This window comes from Dromiciops gliroides, chromosome 3 (assembly GCF_019393635.1).
Source record: "Dromiciops gliroides isolate mDroGli1 chromosome 3, mDroGli1.pri, whole genome shotgun sequence".
Taxonomy (NCBI): domain Eukaryota; kingdom Metazoa; phylum Chordata; class Mammalia; order Microbiotheria; family Microbiotheriidae; genus Dromiciops; species Dromiciops gliroides.
Genome location: NC_057863.1, coordinates 599,073,613 through 599,092,988, shown reverse-complemented (window position 1 = coordinate 599,092,988; position 19,376 = coordinate 599,073,613). Strand labels below are relative to the sequence as shown.

Genomic DNA, 19,376 nt, shown 5'->3' with positions numbered 1-19,376 from the left:
CCAAAGGTTAATAGAGCAAGGTTACCCACTAATACAAGATGTAATTTTGAAAACTGCTGCTTTTTCTAAGAACTTCCCCAAACAGTGTGGACAAAAAAGGAAACCAATCAATTGAAAGCTAAGAAAATAAAAGGAACAACAGCTTATTTATCCAGTGCCTTACACTGTACAAAGCACTTTCCATGTAACAATCTGGCAAGGCAGCTACTACCAATATTATTATCCCTATTTACAGATGAAGAAACTAAGGCTAGGAGAGGCTGACTTGCCGAGAGTCACACAACTAGCAAACACTGGAGCCAAGAATCAAAGTCTTCTGGTTGGAGACACACTGTGGTATGGAGGACGCAGTGCAGACCTTGGGGCCAGGAACATCTGGGTTCGAATCCCACTTCTTTTTTTGGGTGGTGAGGCAATTGGGGTTACGTGACTTGCCCAGGGTCACACAACTAGTAAGTGTTAAGTGTCTGAGGCCGGATTTGAATTCAGGTCCTCTTGAATCCAGGGCCGGTGCTCTATCCACTGTACCACCTAGCTGCCCCATCAAATCCCACTTCTAATACTTAATGTCTCTGGTTGGGGAAGTTCCCTTAACTGCTTTGATCTTTGGTTTTCTCACCTGTAAAATGGTGTCATACCTTCCCAAAAGGTTATCAGGAAGCTAAAATGTAACATATGTAAACCTTAAAACTACCATATAAAGTGAGCTATTATTATTGTTGTTAATTATATTTCAACTCCTGATTGGTGCTTCCCCTCCCTATCATAGTACCTCAAAAAGAACGTCATATTCCTTTATCTTGTATATAGTTTATTGACTATCTATAAGATAAAAATCTTTTTGCCTTTTTTTTTTTTTTGAGGGACAATGAGGGTTAAGTGACTTGCTAGTAAGTGTCAAGTGTCTGAGGATGGATTTGAACTCAGGTCCTCCTGAACCCAAGGCTGGTGCTTTATCCACTGCGCCACCTAGATTCCCCAAGATAAAATTTTTTTGAAGACAGATACCATTACTTTTGTGTGTTTTGTCTTGCTGAGTTGTTTATTGTGTCAATAAGAGAAAAATGATATTCAGAGGTCTCTGAAAGCCACAGGATTCCTGCCACTGAACATCATTGCTGATGCGAAGGATGAGAATTTGGCTTCCTGTCCTTTCCTCCTTTATGCTAACAGAGTTCACTGAGTGGTGACCCAGTAGGGACTGGCCAGCAGCTAACCCACTTGGTAAGGGTCTGATCTGGGTCAAATTCCACTCAAATAAACTTCAAGGGGATGATCCTCTCCCTTCAGTTGGGTGCTGCCATGCCTTTCTGCTGGTATGGCGTTCAACCAGATCTGAGGCTGGCTGCTATGGGCTGCTCTAAATGCCTCAGCTAAATTTGGCATGCTGACATTTCACAGCTCCCTGGCCATGCATGGTCCCTTATCAGCTAGCAGGATTCTGTCATGGATATTTAAATAAGCACACCTTACTCCTCCACACACAGCCCAAAACTGGGAGAGAAAAAAGTCCCTGAGCAACCACAGCTGGCCCCAGTGTCAAGACCCAGCCACCACCTGGGCTAGGCTACGGGACAGTACCTAGGGAACAGTTGCTCTGCATCCTCCCATCCGTGGAGCAGCGAAGCATGGAGCCGATGACATTGCCACCCACCACCACCACGCGGATATCCTTTCCGTGAGATTCCTTCACGTATTTCTGGAACAGGTAGGGCACGTCGTGACGGACCAGGTGGCAGATGTCTGATAAATGGTGTTTATCTCTTGCAAGGAAAACTGCTTTTCCTTAAAGAAAAATAAAGACACACAAAAAAATGATGAAGGCAACTATTCATGGCCTATGTCCACCCAAGCTTCTCAGATGTCACTTCACTCCAACCCATGCCCTTGTCTACTTTTTTTTTTGTTTTGTTTTGTTTTTTGTTTTTTTTTTTTTTGCGGGGCAATGGGGGTTAAGTGACTTGCCCAGGGTCACACAGCTAGTAAGTGTCAAGTGTCTGAGGCCGGATTTGAACTCAGGTATTCCTGAATCCAGGGCCGGTGCTTTATCCACCTGTGCCACCTAGCCGCCCCCCCCTTGTCTACTTTTGCCTAAATCTTATCTCGCTTTGTCCCTCATCTGCCTCTCACTCACCTGACTCGGTTTTCATTAACCTGCTGGTGAACCTTGCTCTCCTGGGCTTTCCCCTGATTTTTATAGAAGTGTAACTCTTCTGCTGACTTCTTTACTGACTAGATTATGACCATAACTAGCACTACGATTGTGCTTTGCGGTTTGTAAATTGCTTTATATATGTCATCTCAGTTAATCCTTACAACAATCCTATGAGGGAGGTGCCACTATTATCTCCATTTTACAGATGGAGAAACTAAGGCTTTAGGTCTAGTCTCACACAGCTAGGAAGCATCTGAGGCTGAATGTGAAGTTGGGTCTTTCACGCTCCAAGTTCAGTACACTGTCTGCTGCACCATCATACAGGGACTCTTCCCATTGGGGTGGACCATAATGCCTTCACATTTTGGGGTATTTTTGCCTTTTTGGGGGGGCAGGGGAATGAGGGTTAAGTGATTTGCCCAAGGTCACACAGCTAGTAAGTGTCAAGTGTCAAGTGTCTGAGGCTGGATTTGAATTCAGGTCCTGCTGAATCCAGACCCAGTGCTTTACCCACCGGGCCACCTAGTTGCCCCCATGCATTCACATTCTGACAAGCAATTTAGGGAGTTCCTTGGACCAAATCCATAATGCATCTCTGATGGCCAGATTCTCTGGCTTGGCTGGTCCTCCTAGGTCAGGACTAGGGCCTTTCTGTCTTTTCAGAACCCAGAATCACCTCTATACCATAATGAAGATTTGGGGGAAGAATGCAGTGGAAGCAACTGCTTTTGAACATGAGGAAGAGAACTTGTATGTCAGGAACACTCCACAATGGAAGGAATTAGGACACAAAGATCTACAGTCCTCTTTCCTTTCAAGGTTCAGAAGCTGACAGCTGGCTATCTCCAATCACCTCCGAAAGAATGACCTTCTAAGGAAATACTTAAGAGATATTGCCACTAACCTCTGGGGAAAACATTGCTTTTTTCTCTTAAAAATACATTTTATTTTACATAATCATACATATAGAACCTATATCTGATTGCTTACTGCCTCAGGGAAGGGGCAGGGGAGGGAGGCAAGGAGGGATAAAAATTGGAACCCCAAACTACAAATAAAAATGTTTATTACTTTAGAAATACATTTTATGGAAACATATTTGATGTGATTGTACATATATAAACTATGTCAGGGGCATCTAGATGGCTCAGTGGTAAAGCACCGGCCCTGGATTTAGGAGTACCTGAGTTCAAATCCGGCCTCAGACACTTGACACTTACTAGCTGTGTGACCCTGGGCAAGTCACTTAACCCTCATTGCCCCGCAAAAAAAAAAAAAGAAAAGAAAAGAAAAAAAAAAACTATGTCAGATTGTTTGCTGTCTTGGGGGGGGGTGGGAAGGGAGGGAGAAAAATTTGGAACTGAAAATCTTATAAAGTTGAATTTTGAAAACTATCTTTACATGTAACTGGAAAGAAATAAAATACTATGAAGATTTTAAAAAGTAAAATTTTAATTGCTAACTTTTGTTTTTACATTGCATAGATTTCCCTTTATACTCTTCCCCTTCCCCTCTCCCAGAAAGGAAAAGAATGAGAAAAAAAAAATCAACAAAATTAGCCAATGTATCAAAAAAAAAATCTGTTATTATGTGCTATGTTCCACACCCATGGACCTTCCACCTCTATAAAGAGATCTTCTCATCTCTTCTTTGGGGCAAAGTTTTACATGTTATCTCATTTTTCAACAATGTGATACAGCAGCTAAAAAAACAAGAAGCTTATAATATCCTAAGATTGCAGTAGGAGAAGACAAGTGTCCAGAATTAGGGAGAAAATAATACTACCAATACTCTGGTCAGACCACACATCTGGAGTATTATGTTCAATTTAAGGACACTGTTAGTCTGGGAGGAGTCATGATAATGGAGTAGCAAGATGAAGCCCAGCAAGCTTCCCCCAACAGAACTCCTCCAAACAGATCCAGATAGCATGCCAGACCAAATCCTGACCGCAAAATCCAAAAAAAGTCACAGGAAGTCATTTTTCCCACCCAGGTCACAAGACTTGGAGACAAAAAGTAAGGTCTATGGACACTGGGGATGGGTCTGGCCAGGAACATGTCATGAAGAGTATCACAATACCCAGGGACTAAAAGGGAACCAAGCTTGTGCAGTGGACAAGATTAGGTCCCAGATCCATATTGGGCCACCATGACCTTGTGCAGCATGTGGAAACAGGGGCCAACAGGCAGCTTTGTCCCTCATTACCCAGTTTAAGGTCACAGATCCAGGGTAGACTGAGGAGGGGATCTATACCCAAGGGAGAGATTCCAGGATAAGGAGAGAGAGAAGAAAAGGTAAGTTTTCTCATAAGAAAAACTACTGCCCTGGAAAATAAAGCAAGAAGAAAAAAATTAAAGATCATTGGACTACCCCAAAACCATGACCCCCCCAAAAGATGCTAGATATTATATTTCAAAAAATCATAAAAGAAAACTACCTAAACCACTTAGAAACAGGGAAAAGTAGAAATACAAAGAATCCACTAGTCAATTCCTGAAATAAACCTCAAAATAAAAATTCCCAGGAACATCGCTGCCAAAATTCAGCGCTTCTAGGCCAAAGAACAAGTACTGCAAAGAGCCAGGAAAAAAAAAAAGAATTCAAGTATGAAGGAGACGGGATTGGGCTCACAATCAGGATAATATATGATTTAGCAGGCACCACTATAAAGAAGTGGAGAGCTTGGAATATAATATTCCAAAAATGAACTTTTAATGGAATAGAGGACTTCTAAGCATTCCTGATGAAAAGAACAGAGCCAAGAAGAAACTCTGAAGGGGCAGCTAGGTGGTGCAGTGGATAGAGCTCCGGCCCTGGATTCAGGAGAACCTGAGTTCAAACCCAGCCTCAGACACTTAACACTTACTAGCTGTGTGACCCTGGGCAAGTCACTTAACCCTCACTGCCCTGCATAGAGAGAGAGAGAGAGAGAGAGAGAGAGAGAGAGAGAGAGAGAGAGAGAGAGAGAGAGAAGGAGAAAAAGAAGAAGAAACTCTGAAGTGCAAAAACAGCAGTCAAGAGAAACATAAAAAGGTAACTATGAATGAACAATCAAAAGAGACTAAACAAGGATAAGCTTCTTCAATTCTAATATGGGGGGGTATGTGTCCCCTCTGAACCCTATCATCATTAGAGGTAACAGAGGGAGTCTAATTAAACAGAAAGACTGGGAGCAATTCTATTCTCTCTCTCTCTGTCTCTCTCTCTGTCTCTGTCTCTGTCTCTGTCTCTGTCTCTCTCTCTCTCTCCCTCCCTCCCTCTCTTTTTGTGGAACAATGTGGGTTAAGTGACTTGCCCAGGGTTACACAGCTAGTGTCAAGTGTCAGAGACTAAATTTGAACTCAGGTCCTCCTGAATCCAGGGCCAGTGCTTTATCCACTGCACCGCCTAGCTGCCCCCTATGTCTAAATGATAATAAAAGAATGGAAATAGAAGAAGAATACACTGAGTGAGGGGGAAGGGAAAACAATCAGTGACAATTATTTCATGTAAGTGGGGTACACAAGTAGAAATTGACACAGATGAGGAAAGAGGTTAGGGGGAGAAGTTGACACTTCAACCTCACTCATCTGAACTGGTCAAATAAGATAAGAATACATACTCAGAGTTGGGTGCAGACAGACATTTCACTCAATAGGGAAATAGGAGATAAAGGGGAGAAGGGAGAAACAAAAATTAGAGGGGAGGGATCAGTCCTAAGCAAAAACAACTCTAAAGGAATGTACAAAAATATCTGTAGCTCTTTTTGAGGTGGCGAAGAATTGGAATCTGAGGCAGTGCCTATAAGTTGGGGAATCACTAAACAAGTCATGGTATATAAAAGTGATGGATCACTATTGTGCTGTTAAGAAATGATAAAGGGGATGGTTTTAGAGAAACTCATGAACTGGTGGAAAGCGAAGTGAACAGAACCAAGGGAATAATTTATACACAGTAACATTGATAGCAATATTGCAGACAAAAAAGCTTTGAAAGACTTAAGAACTGTGATCAGCTTAATGATCAGCCATGATTCCAGAAGACTGACAATGAAATATGCTATAATACCTTCCTGAATATAGGAAAAATAAACAAACAAACAAACAAAACACACTTATACAGACTATATATAGAGAGATGTATATATATATATACACATATGTACATACCCATCTATTCAGACATATATACATATGTATGTAAACATACATTTATTAATTTAATCACTCATTCATTCATTCATTCATTCATTCATTCATTTTATCAGCAAAAAATTATCCTCTTTCCCTCCTGGTCCACTTTTCCCTACTGCGAATGAAAAGAAAAAAACCAAAACCTTTGCCACAAATACATGTCAAGGAAAAACAAATTTTGTTTCTTTTAGACACAGCCAATGTGAAAATTTGTTTTGCTTTACTATTTGTGGCAGGGGGTTTATTTTTCTTTCATTCTCAAATAGGGAGGGTGGATTAGATGGGAGAGAGGATACATTTTTGCTGATTAAAGTAAAATTTAATTGAAAAAAAAAGTGGAAGGTGGCACAGTGGATAGAGCACTGGCCCTGGATTCAGGAGGACCTGAGTTCAAATCCACCCTCAGACACTTGACACTTATTAGCTGTTTGACTTTGGGCAAGTCATTTAACCCTTGCTTGTCCCACAAAAAAAGAAAAAAAAGGTATCCTTGCCTTCAGCCTTTCCCTACTTTCTCCACCTACCTCCAATCCAACCTGTATGTGCTGCTAGAGTAATCTTCCTAGCAGGCCTCTGACTATTTCATACCTCTGTCCAAAACCTTTGATAGCTCCCCAATGTCCAAAGGATAAAGTATCAACTCACTTGCCAACATTCAAGGTCCTTTTCACCCTGGCTTCAACCTCTCTTGCCAGACTTAGCTTACCTTGTGATGGATTCCTGTCCTCCTTATTAGATCATAAAAGTTCTTGAAGACAGGGACTGTCTTAGTTCATTTTTGTAGCCCTAATGCCTAATACGATGCCTTATTAAATACAGTAGGTGCTTAATAAAGGATCATTGAATTGATTCTTTCACAACTCCCCATGAAGTTCCATTTTTCCAGCAAAACTAGTCCTAGGCAGCTAGGTGGCGCCATACTGACTAGAGAATGGGGACTGGAGTCAGGAAGCCCTGAGTTCAAATTAGCCCCAAATACTTAGGACCTCTCTTTTTTTACAATCACATTCTACCTTGTTTTTTGTTTTTGTTTTTGGTGAGGTAATTGGGGTTAAGTGACTTGCCCAGGGTCACACAACTACTAGTAAGTATCTCTACCTTGTTTTATAATTATTCATGTCTTTCCTTGGGTGATATCCCTAACTAAACTTTTTAAATAATTTATTTATTTATTTATTTTTGTGAGGCAATTGGGGTTAAGTGACTTGCCTAGGGTCACACAGCTAGTAAGTGTCAAGTGTCTGAGGCTGGATTTGAACTCAGGTCCTCCTGATTCCAGGGCCGCTGCTCTATCCACTGCGCCACCTAGCTGCCCCCCTAACTAAACTTTAAAGTCCATGAAGACTAATAGAGCAGCTTGCTGTCTTACCAGGAATGTATTCAAGATGGGACTGAGAACCCTCCAAAACTATTAAAGCTTATTAAGTCATTAAAGCTTAAAACTGCACTGAAACTTCTGGAATGCTATTATTAAAAAGGCATATTCATGTGATAAAATCAAGGATCCTGATGGGGAAAACATAGTGGATTTAACCATTAGGGTGGAAATGAATGGATGTCGACTCAGAAACTATTATTGTAATCAGAAGATAGTATAGATCACGTGGTCAGAGAGAAGAAAGGGCTGAGGAGTTTGGTAAACAGATCCCAAGCCTAGTATAGAGGTGTGATAGAGGAGTTATGGGTGACTTAAATTATCCAAAAATCTATTATAAATTTCTCTGCCAAAAGCAGAGTGGCTAATAATTTATTGACTAGCTTTAATAATAATTTAATCCAGAAGAAACCAAAGCTATCTATAGTCATATGAAAAAATGCTCTAAATCATTATAGATTAAAGAAATGCCAATTGAAATAATTCTGAGGTACCAACTCATACCTATTGAAATGATAAATACTAGAGAAGATGAGGTAAAATAGGTACCCTAATGCATTCATTACTGGTAGAGTTGTGCACTGGTCTAACATTCTGGAGAACTATGCCCAAAGGGCTATATAATTATGCATACCTTTTCACCCAGCTATACCACTACTAGGTCTATACCCCAAAGAGATCAACTAAAAATGACAAGGACCTATATGTACAATAATATTTATAGTAGTTCTTTTCATGGTGGCTAAGAATTAGAAATTGAAAGGATGCCAGTCAATTGGGGAATGGCTGAACAAGGTGTGGTATATGATAGTGATGGAATACTACTGTGCTGTAAGAAATAATGAGTCAGTTGATTTTAGAAAAACATGGAAAGGCTTGCATGAAATAATGAAGAATGAAATGAGCAGAACCAAGTGAACACTGTATACAGTAATAGCAATATTATTTTCAGAATAACTTTGAGCAACTAAATAATTTTGAGTATTATTAATACTCAAATTGCAAAGGACCTATGAAGGAAGATGCTATCTGCTTCCAGAGAAAGAACTGATAAAAAGAAGTGTGTACAGTATGGGTTTTTTTGTTTTTGTTTTTGTTTTTTGTGGGGCAATAAGGGTAAAGTGACTTGCCCAGGGTCACACAGCTAGTAAGTGTCAAGTATCTGAGGCTGGATTTGAACTCAGGTCCTCCTGAATCCAGGGCCAGTGTTTTATCCACTGTGCCACCTAGCTGCTCCCTACAGTATGGTTTTATACACAAACACACATTTGTGTCTAATGGTGGCCATCTCTAGGTGGGGGGAGGAGGAGGGAAAAAATACAAAAAGCACACAGCAGAGAATAAAAGAAAATGTAAAAGGAAACATAGAAAACAGAGTAGCTTTGAAAACAACAAGTAGTACTTCTTATATAGTTTTTCTTAAAGTAAACAGTATGAAATGTAAATTCATGGTTTTTTAGTGAATCCTCCTTTTAGCTTGTACTGTGTACATGGAAATGTTCTTTTTCTGTCTTTATGTATTTAAGTTCAAAATGATTAATTTTATTTATTTATTTATTTTGGTGAGGCAATTGGGGTTAAGTGACTTGCCCAGGGTCACATAGCTAGTAAGTGTCAAGTGTCTCAGACTGGATTTGAACTCAGGTCCTCCTGAATCCAGGGCCAGTGCTCTATCCACTGAGCCACCTAGCTTCCCCCAAAATGATTAAATTTTTAAAAAAAGATATATTGGGGAAAAGAGGAGAATCAGAGAAGAGATGGAGTTTCTGCTTGGGGTGGATGGGCCAATGATGATCGAGAGAAAGCAGAGCTACTCAAAGATTATTTTGCTTCTGTTGTTTTAGACAAGAATGACCTTTGGGCTGAAAAGGAAAAAAAGCAAAAACAGCTAACAGGGAAATGATGCACAGAAAGTGTGAGGACAGTAAGAATCACCTAAATGCCCTCGGTAAGTTCAAATCACCAGATGAACTACATCTTTGGGTGCTGGGTGTGACTGCTGAATCACCATCAGTGATCTTTTAAACATCAGTGAGGTATTGCAGGATTGGATCTTTTAAACATCAGTGAGGTATTGCAGGATTGGAGAAGGGCCTATGTTGGTCCAATTTTCAAAAAAGGAAAAAAAAAAAAGGAAAGAGCACTGAAAACTATAGGACAGTGAGCTTGACTGTGATTCGTGGCAAGGAAATGGGGACTTAAAAGAGTTCGGTAAGAAGATGTCATGCCAGACAAACATTTTGTCCTCTCTTGACAGGATCGAGGTAGATCAAAGCGGTTGATAAAGTCTCCCATGCTATTCTCTTGGAAAAGAGGGACAACTGTGGGCTAGATGATGGTAAAATTGATGGATTTAGAAATGGGTAAGTGGGCCAAGCCCAAAAAGTGATCATCAGTGGTTTAGCTTGGAAAGAGGTCTTCCTAGGGAGCTATGTCTGACTCTGTGCTGTTTTTGTTTTTTGCAGGGCAATGAGGGTTAAGTGACTTGCCCAGGGTCACACAGCTAGTAAGTGTCAAGTGTCAAGTGTCTGAGGTTGGATTTGAACTCAGGTCCTCCTGAATCCAGGGCCAGTGCTTTATCCACTGTGCCACCTAGCTGCCCCATCTCTGTGCTGTTTAATGTATCTATCAATGACTTAAGATGAAGGCCCTCTGTGGCATGCTTTTCAAATCTGCCCATGACGCACAGTTGGGAGGGACAGCAAAAATGATGGAGGCAGTCATGATTCGAAAAACATCTTTGCAAGTTAGGATGCCAAATGAATAAGATAAATTTAATAGGAATAAATATAATGTCTTGCATTGGGGCTCAAAAAAACCCAACTTCTTAAGTAAAAGACTGGGGAGGCAGGCTAGACAGCAATTGATCTGAAAAACATCTGAGGGCTTTAATGGATTGCGAGCTCAAGATGAGTCAGCAGTGTGAATGGCAGTCAAGCCAAGATAAAGAAACAACGAGGTAACAGTCCTGCTGTACACTGCTCTGGGCAGACATATAGAATACTGTGTTCACTTCTCAGAGCCACATGATACAAGGAGACTGACAAACTGGACAGCAGCCAGAGAAGAGCAGCCAGGCTTGTGAAGAGCTTGGAGCTCATGCCGTGTGAGAATGGGTTATGGGAACCAGGGGAAGAGAAGACTCAGGGGGGAACATGAGGGCAATCTCCAAGTATTTGAAGGGAATGACATCTGAAACAGGGATTCAATTTGTTCTGTTGGCTCCAGAAGGCAGAACTTGGAGCAGCTGGTAGAAAAGGCACAGAGACACAGGCTGAAACTGGAAATAAGGAAAAGCTTTCTGGCAATGAGAGGCATCCCCAAATGCAATCAATGCACTGCCTTAGAGGTAGAAGCTGTTTCCTCCCTGGAGGAATGCTGCAGAGGGAGTTCTGGTCCAGGAATGGGCTGGATTAAATAGCCTTGGTCTGTCCGATCTGTCTTTCTCCTTGCGCCTTCCAATGCTGAGATTCAGTGATTCTGTGACAATCGAACTGTTTCCCCTGCACCAAGGACAGGGTCCCACATACCACAGGCAGTCAGTAAACACCTATCAGCTAGGTGGTACAGTGGATAGAGCTCAGGGTCTGGAGTCAGGAAGACTTATCTTGAGTTCAAATCTGGCCTCAGACACTTACTAGCTCTGTGACCCTTGGCAAGTCACTGAACTCTGTTTGTTTCAATTTCTTCATCTGTAAAATGAGTTGGAGAAGGAAATGGCAAACCACTCCAGTGTCTTTGCCAAGAAAGCCCCAAATGGGGTCACGAAAAGTTGGACACGACTGAAATGACTAAACAACAAAACATCTATCAGTAAGATTAACTAGGATCATAGACATCAAGAGACCTCAGAGAAAGACCTATTTGTACAAAAATATTTATAGCACCTCTTTTGGTGGTGGCTAAGAATTGAAAATAAAAGGCATGCCCATCAATTGGGAAATGGCTAAACAAGCTGTGGTATATGATGGTGATGGAATATTATTGTGCTATAAGAAATGATAAGCAGGATGATTTCAGAAAGGCCTGAAAAGACTTGTATGAACGGATGTATAGTGAAGTGAGCAGAACCAAGAGAACATTGTGCACGGAGATAGCAATACTGTTTGATAAAGAACTGTGAATGACTTAACTATTCTCATCCTTCATTCTTTTTTTTTTTTTTTTAGTGAGGCAATTGGGGTTAAGTGACTTGCCCAAGATCACACAGCTAGTAAGTGTTAAGTGTCTGAGGCCAGATTTGAACTCAGGTACTCCTGACTCCAGGGCCGGTGCTCTATCCACTGCGCCACCTAGCTGCCCCAGACTTAACTATTCTCAACACAATGATCTAAGACAATCCCGAAAGACTATTGATGAAACATACTATCCAACTCCAAAGAAAGAACTGATATTGATGGAACACAGATTGAAGCACACTATTTTTCACTTTCTTTCATTTTTTTCTTTTATTTAAGTTTTCTTATACAAAATGACTAATATGGTCATGTTTTACATAACTGCACTTATATAACCTATATCTGATTGCTTACTGCCTGGGTGGGGGAGGGATAAAAAATTGGAACCCAAAACTATAAATAAAAATGTTTATTACTTTAAAAAATAAAAAGAAAATTTAAAATAAAAAAGGAGACCTCAGAGACCATCTAGTTCAAGGAAACTGAATCCTGGAGACATTAAATAATTTATCCAAGGTTGCACTACTTCATCAGGCATTTGACCATGAACTGTCTTAGTTCTGGTCTCCTGGTGCTTCAGGAATGCCAAAGTTGGCTTCTCAGCCAGCCTTTACACTTTTCCACAGTGGGAACCATATCTTCTGTCTTTCCTATTCCCCATAAGACAATATAGATATTTATTAAGTGCTCATTCCGTACTGCAAAAAAAAAGCAGTCAATCAGTGAGCATTTATTGAGCACTTATGATGGGCTGGCGATGAGTGTGGAATGTTTCTCCCCCTAATGCCCAGGCATGCTGGTGAATTTCCCTGGGGGTGCTGCATGCCAGGGAGCACTAACCTCGATGTCCTCGAGTACTCTTCACCACCACAGGGTACCCCAGGGGCTCAGCTTCATCAATCATCTTGGCAAAGTCTTCATGACCACCTGCCAAGGAAGGAGAAAAAGGGAGCATGAGAGCTAGTAGGAAGGGAACGGGCAGCATGCTTTCAGAGCCTTCTGCCTTCTCCCAGACAGCACTGCTCCTCCCATTGGGATCTACACCATCAGTTTCTATGAGCTGGTGAATAGGAGCTCTAGGCCACTGTTGAGCAGCTGCCAGCATGATGTTTCTCAAGCAGCTATTGCCATGGGGTGGTTGGCTTAGGCTTGGGGTGCTTTCCAGGTGAAGTCTTGGCTCTTCTACCTGGTATTCAAGGCCCTCCACCAGCCAACCCCCACTTACTCATCTACCCACAGCCTTCACCACTGCCCTTTGATTACAACCAAACCAGTCATCTTGCCCTTGCCCCAAATCTACCCTCCGTATGCCCTGCACCTCATACCTTATTCTTTCCATGACTTTACTAGGCACAACCTAGTATGAACCCATAGTCTTATTGGAACAGCTGGATCTTGAGGGAGGGCTGTGGGTATCCATTACCGGAACAGGGCAAGGGTAAGAAAATGTATTGTCACCAAAGCTCTGTAGAGCCAGGTCGAACCAACTGGCTGCCTAGCAATTAGTGTGGAATAGTGAAAGAGTGCCTGGCATAGACTCAAAGGACCCGGGCTCCAATTCCATCTTTATAACTTACTGCCTAGGTGACTTTGGGCAAGGAATTTCACCTCTCTGTGCCTTAGTTTCTTCATCTATAAGACTACAGCCTTCAAGCTTTGGCTCTCAATCTATGATCCTATGTATCTTACCTCTTACTTAGACATTGACCTTCTGGTCCAAATCCCCAGTCTTGGGGGTAGCTAGGTGGCGCAGTGGATAAAGTACCTGCCCTGGATTCAGGAGGACCTGAGTTCAAATCCGGTCTCAGACACTTGACACTTACTAGTTGTGTGACCCTGGGCAAGTCACTTAACCCCCATTGCCCACAAAAAACAAACAAAACCCCCAAAGCCCCCAAATCCCAAGTCTTGTACCTGACACCTCCCCCAACTCATCCCTTCCTCCCCCCACCCAAACCTCCCATAATATTTTGGCACTTTGAAAAACCTTTGGTACCAACCTGGCCTTTGCCAAAGTTTACCAGCCTTGCTTTATACTTGCTTGGCTCCTATCATCACTCAGCAAATTGTCCTGTACCTCCCCTCCCACCATCAGTCACTCATTCGTGATGCACATTGGCCTTTCCTTAAATAAAATACCATTAAAAAAAAAAGACCTTCGGGGCAAAGGCATGACCAAAAACTAGATAAGACAAAATAAATGGGACTTCAAAATCTCATTCAGTCTGGTAAGAACTGAGAAATTCAGCTAAGAGAAGAGAATATGGGGAGGCTGTGGGCAGGGCCCAGAAGACTCCTCCAGGAGGCATTCATGCACCAGAGCAGCAGCTGCGTCCCCCCGCCCCCCCACTGACTCCACAATTCTGTCTGGGGTGGCTGAAGCCAGGCTATTTGAGGAAGGTGAAATTAGAAAGGAGGCCAGGGGAATAGAATTAAAAAAACCAAAAAAACAGAAAATGTTTTTAGCTAGGTGTCATGTCCTACCCCCACCCACCCCAACCCAAGGAGTCTTCTTTTGTAACAAAGAAAAACAGTTAAGGAGAAGAAACCCACAGCATCTGACATCATGATGCCACAATCTCCACCTAGAGACAGAATTCAATAGGCCTCAAGCTGGAAGTCTGTCTAGTCTGACCCCTCTCTCCCCTGTGAGAGAACAACTGCATTTTATGATCAGTTCTCTGCAACCAAGATCAGACTTTGTCTATGATACGAATGTCAGTGGCCTTTCATGTTGTTCTCATTTCTGTTGTTGTAGTTATTGTATCATGGAGAAGCTAGGTGGATCAATGGGTAGAGTACCGGATTTGGAATCAGGAAGCCTCGTCTTCATGAGTTCAAATCTGCTTTCTGACACTTAACTTACAAGCTGTGTGACCCTGGGTAAGTCGCTTAACCCTGTTTGCCTCAGTTTCCTCAACTTCAAAATGAGGTGGAGAAGGAAATGACAAATCTCTCTAATATCTTTGCCAAGAAAACCCCAAATAGGGTCAGGAAGAGTCAGACACAACTGAAAAATGACTGAACAACAAGAAGTTCTTGTATGGGTACTCCTCCTGATTGCCTTTTTTTCATTCTCCATTAGTGCTCCCTGCATTTTTCTGAATTCTGCCTGTTATTTCTCATGGGACAGCATTTGATTCCATCCGGATATCATATTGATTCTACCATCCCAATGCAGAGGGACCCACTTTGTTTCCCAGCTTTTTCCTCTTGTGCTATGAATATTTTGGCAGATAAGGCACCATTCTTTCTGTCATTTACATGTCCAGTATGGATCACTAAGTCAAAAGGCTTTGAGTTAAAGTGACATTTTTAGTATAATTCCAAATTGTTTTCCATAAGGATTGGGTCTATTGGCAGCTCCACCAACAGTATATAAATGTGCCTGGCTTCGACAGTCTCTCCAACACTGGCTACTTCTGTCTTTTATCATATTTTAAAATGTTATGAATATGAGATGAAAGTTATTTTAATTCTGTTCTGTGCCTTTCATTGGCAGTACGTCATGCCTGGAATAATTTCCTTCTTCACCTGTCAATAAGTCAGTCAATAAATATTTATTAAGCACCTACTATGTGCCAGGCACACTGTGCTAAGAGTTGGGGATACAAATAGGAAAAAAATAGACTATCCCTACCCTCAAGGAGTTTACAATCTAAGCGGGGGGTGGGGGTGGGGAGACAACACATAAAAAGGGTATGTGGGGTGAGGATTACAGGTTTGGAAGAGACGGTGAAAAGTCTAGAGAAGTGAGGTCAAGTGGGAGGAGTGAAGCTTCCTTGGCTTTAATTCTCAGCTCCAATCCCATCATCTGCAGAAGGCCTCTCTCAGTCCCCACCCCTCCCCCATGCTATTGCCTTCCTCCTAGGATTATTTAAACTCTGTGATTAGTGTTTGGAAATAGAGCTTGAGATCGCTAATGCCAAACTGCTCTCATTTCCACATCTTTTTTATTGTTTCCTTTTAAATTCTCAACTCCTCCCCCCTCCAAATGAATTCTATTATTCTTTCATCAACTTCTGTCAGTAGTGGTTACCAACCATAATATTGTACATGCTACAGCAAGTTTTGTATAAGGGTAGAGCCAAGAAGGAGTGAGATCATCCCTGGCCACACTGCAGATGTGGCCAGGCATGACCATTGTGCAGGCAACTTGGGCACTTTCTCTTTGGAAAGAGCAGGGGAGTTGTGGTGGCTCTGTCCCTAAGGTGTCTGCCTGTATATAGCTGTCTGAGCCTATGCTGCCTGGGAGCCAGGGTGTCTGCAGCCACTGGAAGGGTCTATAATTAAAAGACATATCCAGGATCAAGGTATCCCTAACAATACACTCTGAGCCACACTCTTGCCCTAGAGACTTGCCAATGCCACCAGTGGCTAGACCATCATCAATGATCTACAGCCCTGGACAGTCAGACATCAATTAATTCCATCTTTCAATCAATAGAACTGACTGCAGACTTAGCGCTTGGTAATTCACTTTGCCTTTAGGAGGATGATCCAGGGGCACAGGAGGGAGAACAGAGACAAAAGGTGTTTAGAATTTTTTAGGGGTCTCAAAGACTTTTCTAATCAAGGCCATGGCTTACATGGAGGGGGTTGGGGATGGGGCAAACAGAACATTGGCAGGTCTCTTAATTACCAATGACAACAACCTTGGGAACTAGGAGATCAAGAATGGAAGGAAAGAAGGGTATACTAGCAGCCAGTAAAAGTTGGAGTCCAGCCAACAGGCCCTGGCAGACAAGCTACATGGGCAGAGAGCGGCAGGAGGAGCTAGAAGGCAGAATAAATAAGATCTCAATCCTAGCATGTAAAGAAGATGTGGTTCTGCCCCCCCCCTGCCCCCAAGATAGGGCTTGTTCTGGCTTCTGCCATGGGCAATCAACAATCACATGTAAACTTAAAGCCAATTGGTTTTCTAGGTGAATGCAGGAAGACCTGAAAGCAAAGAAAGATTCTAAGGAAAGAGCAAGGGGACTAAACTAAGGTTTGGAGCCTGAGGTTCTGGAGGCTGGAAGGAGGAAGAATTGATATAAAAAAGAAAAGAAAAACCTCTGGGTAGGTGGAGCTGGATAGACACTATGATGTTCTTCCTACAAAGAACAGGTCTAGGCTTTCTTAAGGGAGGAACCCCACTTTCTCTATCTGCTAGTATTGAGATTCTTTTGTATGTAGCAGGAGAGGAGGGAGGGAAGGAGGGATCCAAAAAAGGGGCAGAAATATTTACAGCAGTTTTTTTCTGGTGGCAAAGAATTGGAAATTGAGGGGCTGCCCATCAACTGAGGAATGGCTGATCAAGATGTGGTATATGATTGTGATGGAATACTACTGTGCTATAAGACAAGATCACCAGGATGCTTTCAGAGAAACCTGGAAAGAATTACATAAACTGATGCAGAGTGAAATGAGCAGAACCAGGAGAACACTGTACATAGTAATAGCAATACTGTATGATGATCAACTGTGACTTAGCAATGCAATGATCTAAGACAATTTTGAAAGACTCAAGATGAAAAATGCTATCCACCTTCAGAAAAAGAACTGATGGAGTCTGAAAGCAGATCGAAGCATATTTTTTAACTTCATTTTTCTTGGGATTTTTGGCTTGTGTTTTCTTTTACAATATGAAATATTTTGCATGACTGCAAATGCATAATCTATATCAAATTGCTTGCCTTCTCAATGAGGGGGGAGGGGAAGGAGGGGGAGAATTTGGAACTCAAAAATTTCAAAAACCAATGTTAAAAATGTTTACATGTAATTGGGAAAAATATGTATAGGCTTATAGTCAATAAACACAATAAAATTTTGCAAAAAAGAAGATGAAGATGATGAAGACAAAGATGGAAGAGGAGAAGGAGGAGGAGGAAGAGGAAGAGGAAGAAGAGGAGAGATGTTAAGGTAGCCACATCCTGACTGGAACAACAGTAAGATTACAACAGTAAGGGGCAGCTAGGTGGTGCAGTGGATAGAGCACCAGCCCTGGATTCAAGAGGTCCTGAGTTCAAATCCAACCTCAGACACTTGACACTTACTAGCTGTGTGACCCTAGGCAAGTCACTTAATCCCAATTGCATCACCAAAAAGAAAGAAAGAAAAGAAAAATTACAACAGTAAGTCTTCTAGGAGTTCAAATTTGGGATTTGGCAGAAAGTTGCCTAAGGCTTGTCAAACCAACTGATGACTAACCATTTCAGCAACTATTTAGGAGCAAATAATACAACTGAAAAAGTCTCTAAGTCTTTTGGAGAGATACAGTTTCGGTATTTAAATTCATACCTTCCTCACCCATTGTTGAAAGAAGGGACTGGGTTAGCCACCCATTGCTGTTTTCCAATATATTGTTCTTATCCAACACCCAGTATAGTGTAGGATGCCATTTAACTCAGAGATAGTACTACTAGTCCCATACCCCAGAGATCAAGGAAAAATGAAAATGTTCTGTTTATACACAAATATTTATAACAGCACCTTTTTTGTGGCAAAGAAATGAAAACTAGAGGGAGTACCTATACATTGGGGAATGGTTGAACAAATTATGGTAAAGAAATATCACGAATACTATTATACAGTAAGAAACTATAAGGCTCTTTCAGAGAAACCTCAGAAGACATGTGTGAACTGAGGCAGAATGAAGTGAACAGAAGCAGGAGAACAATTAATACTATAACATGAACAGTGTAAAAACAAACAACTTTGAAAGACTTGATTCAGATCAATGCAACATTCAAACATGATTCTAGAGGACTGATGATAAGGAATGCTACCTACTTCCTGACCTAGAGGTGGCAGACTAATACATAGTATGAGACATTGAGCATGGTCAATATGGGAATTTGTTTTGCTTGACCAGGGCAGCTAGGTAGTGCAGCGGACAGAGTTCCAGACCTAGAAACAGGAAGACTCATCTTCCAGAGACACTTCTTCAGTCGTTTACTAGCTGTGTGACTTTGAGTAAGTCATTTATCCCTGTTTGCCTCAGTTTCCTCATTTGTCAAATGAGCTGAAGAAGGAAATAACAAACATCTTTGCCAAGAAAACCATCAAAAGGGATCACAGAGAGTTGGAAATGACTGAACAATCATATTGATTAGCTTGACTATGCTTATCTGTTACAAGGGTTTTGTTTTCCTTTTTTTCCAGTTGACAAAAGAAAGAAAAAAATAAGTGCTTAACGACTGAATTTTTTTAAAAGAAGCAACATCAAAGAAGAAGGAAAAAAAAGACTTCAGAGTCCAGGTGATGCTTCCATCTGTGCTGATGAATGAAAGCAGAGATTTAAGAAGAGAAATTAGGCTATGAACAGATGGATAAGAAGTTGGTGCTGAAGAGAACAGGAGTTGGCTTTCTGCACCATGGCTTAAGATATAGGAATGAAAGGGATCTTGGCCAGGGATTGAAAACATCGAAAAGCACCAGGAAGAAAGCAGTTGCCTGGAGACAGGCTGATCTGGTTTGAAAGATTTAAAAACTGAAAACAGAGAGAGAGG

At 41.6% G+C, this 19,376-nt stretch overlaps 1 protein-coding gene across 1 annotated transcript in view; it reads right to left on the bottom strand.

Annotated features, from left to right (window-relative positions):
- RIMKLA (ribosomal modification protein rimK like family member A) overlaps nt 1-19,376 on the bottom strand; it is a 71,346-nt gene that overhangs the window by 16,620 nt on the left and 35,350 nt on the right. The window contains exons 3-4 of the mRNA XM_043996136.1: nt 12,724-12,810; nt 1,582-1,785 (exon numbers count right to left, since the gene is read on the bottom strand). Of these exons, the coding sequence (XP_043852071.1) occupies nt 1,582-1,785; nt 12,724-12,810 (291 nt within the window). The remainder of the gene's footprint in view (nt 1-1,581; nt 1,786-12,723; nt 12,811-19,376) is intronic.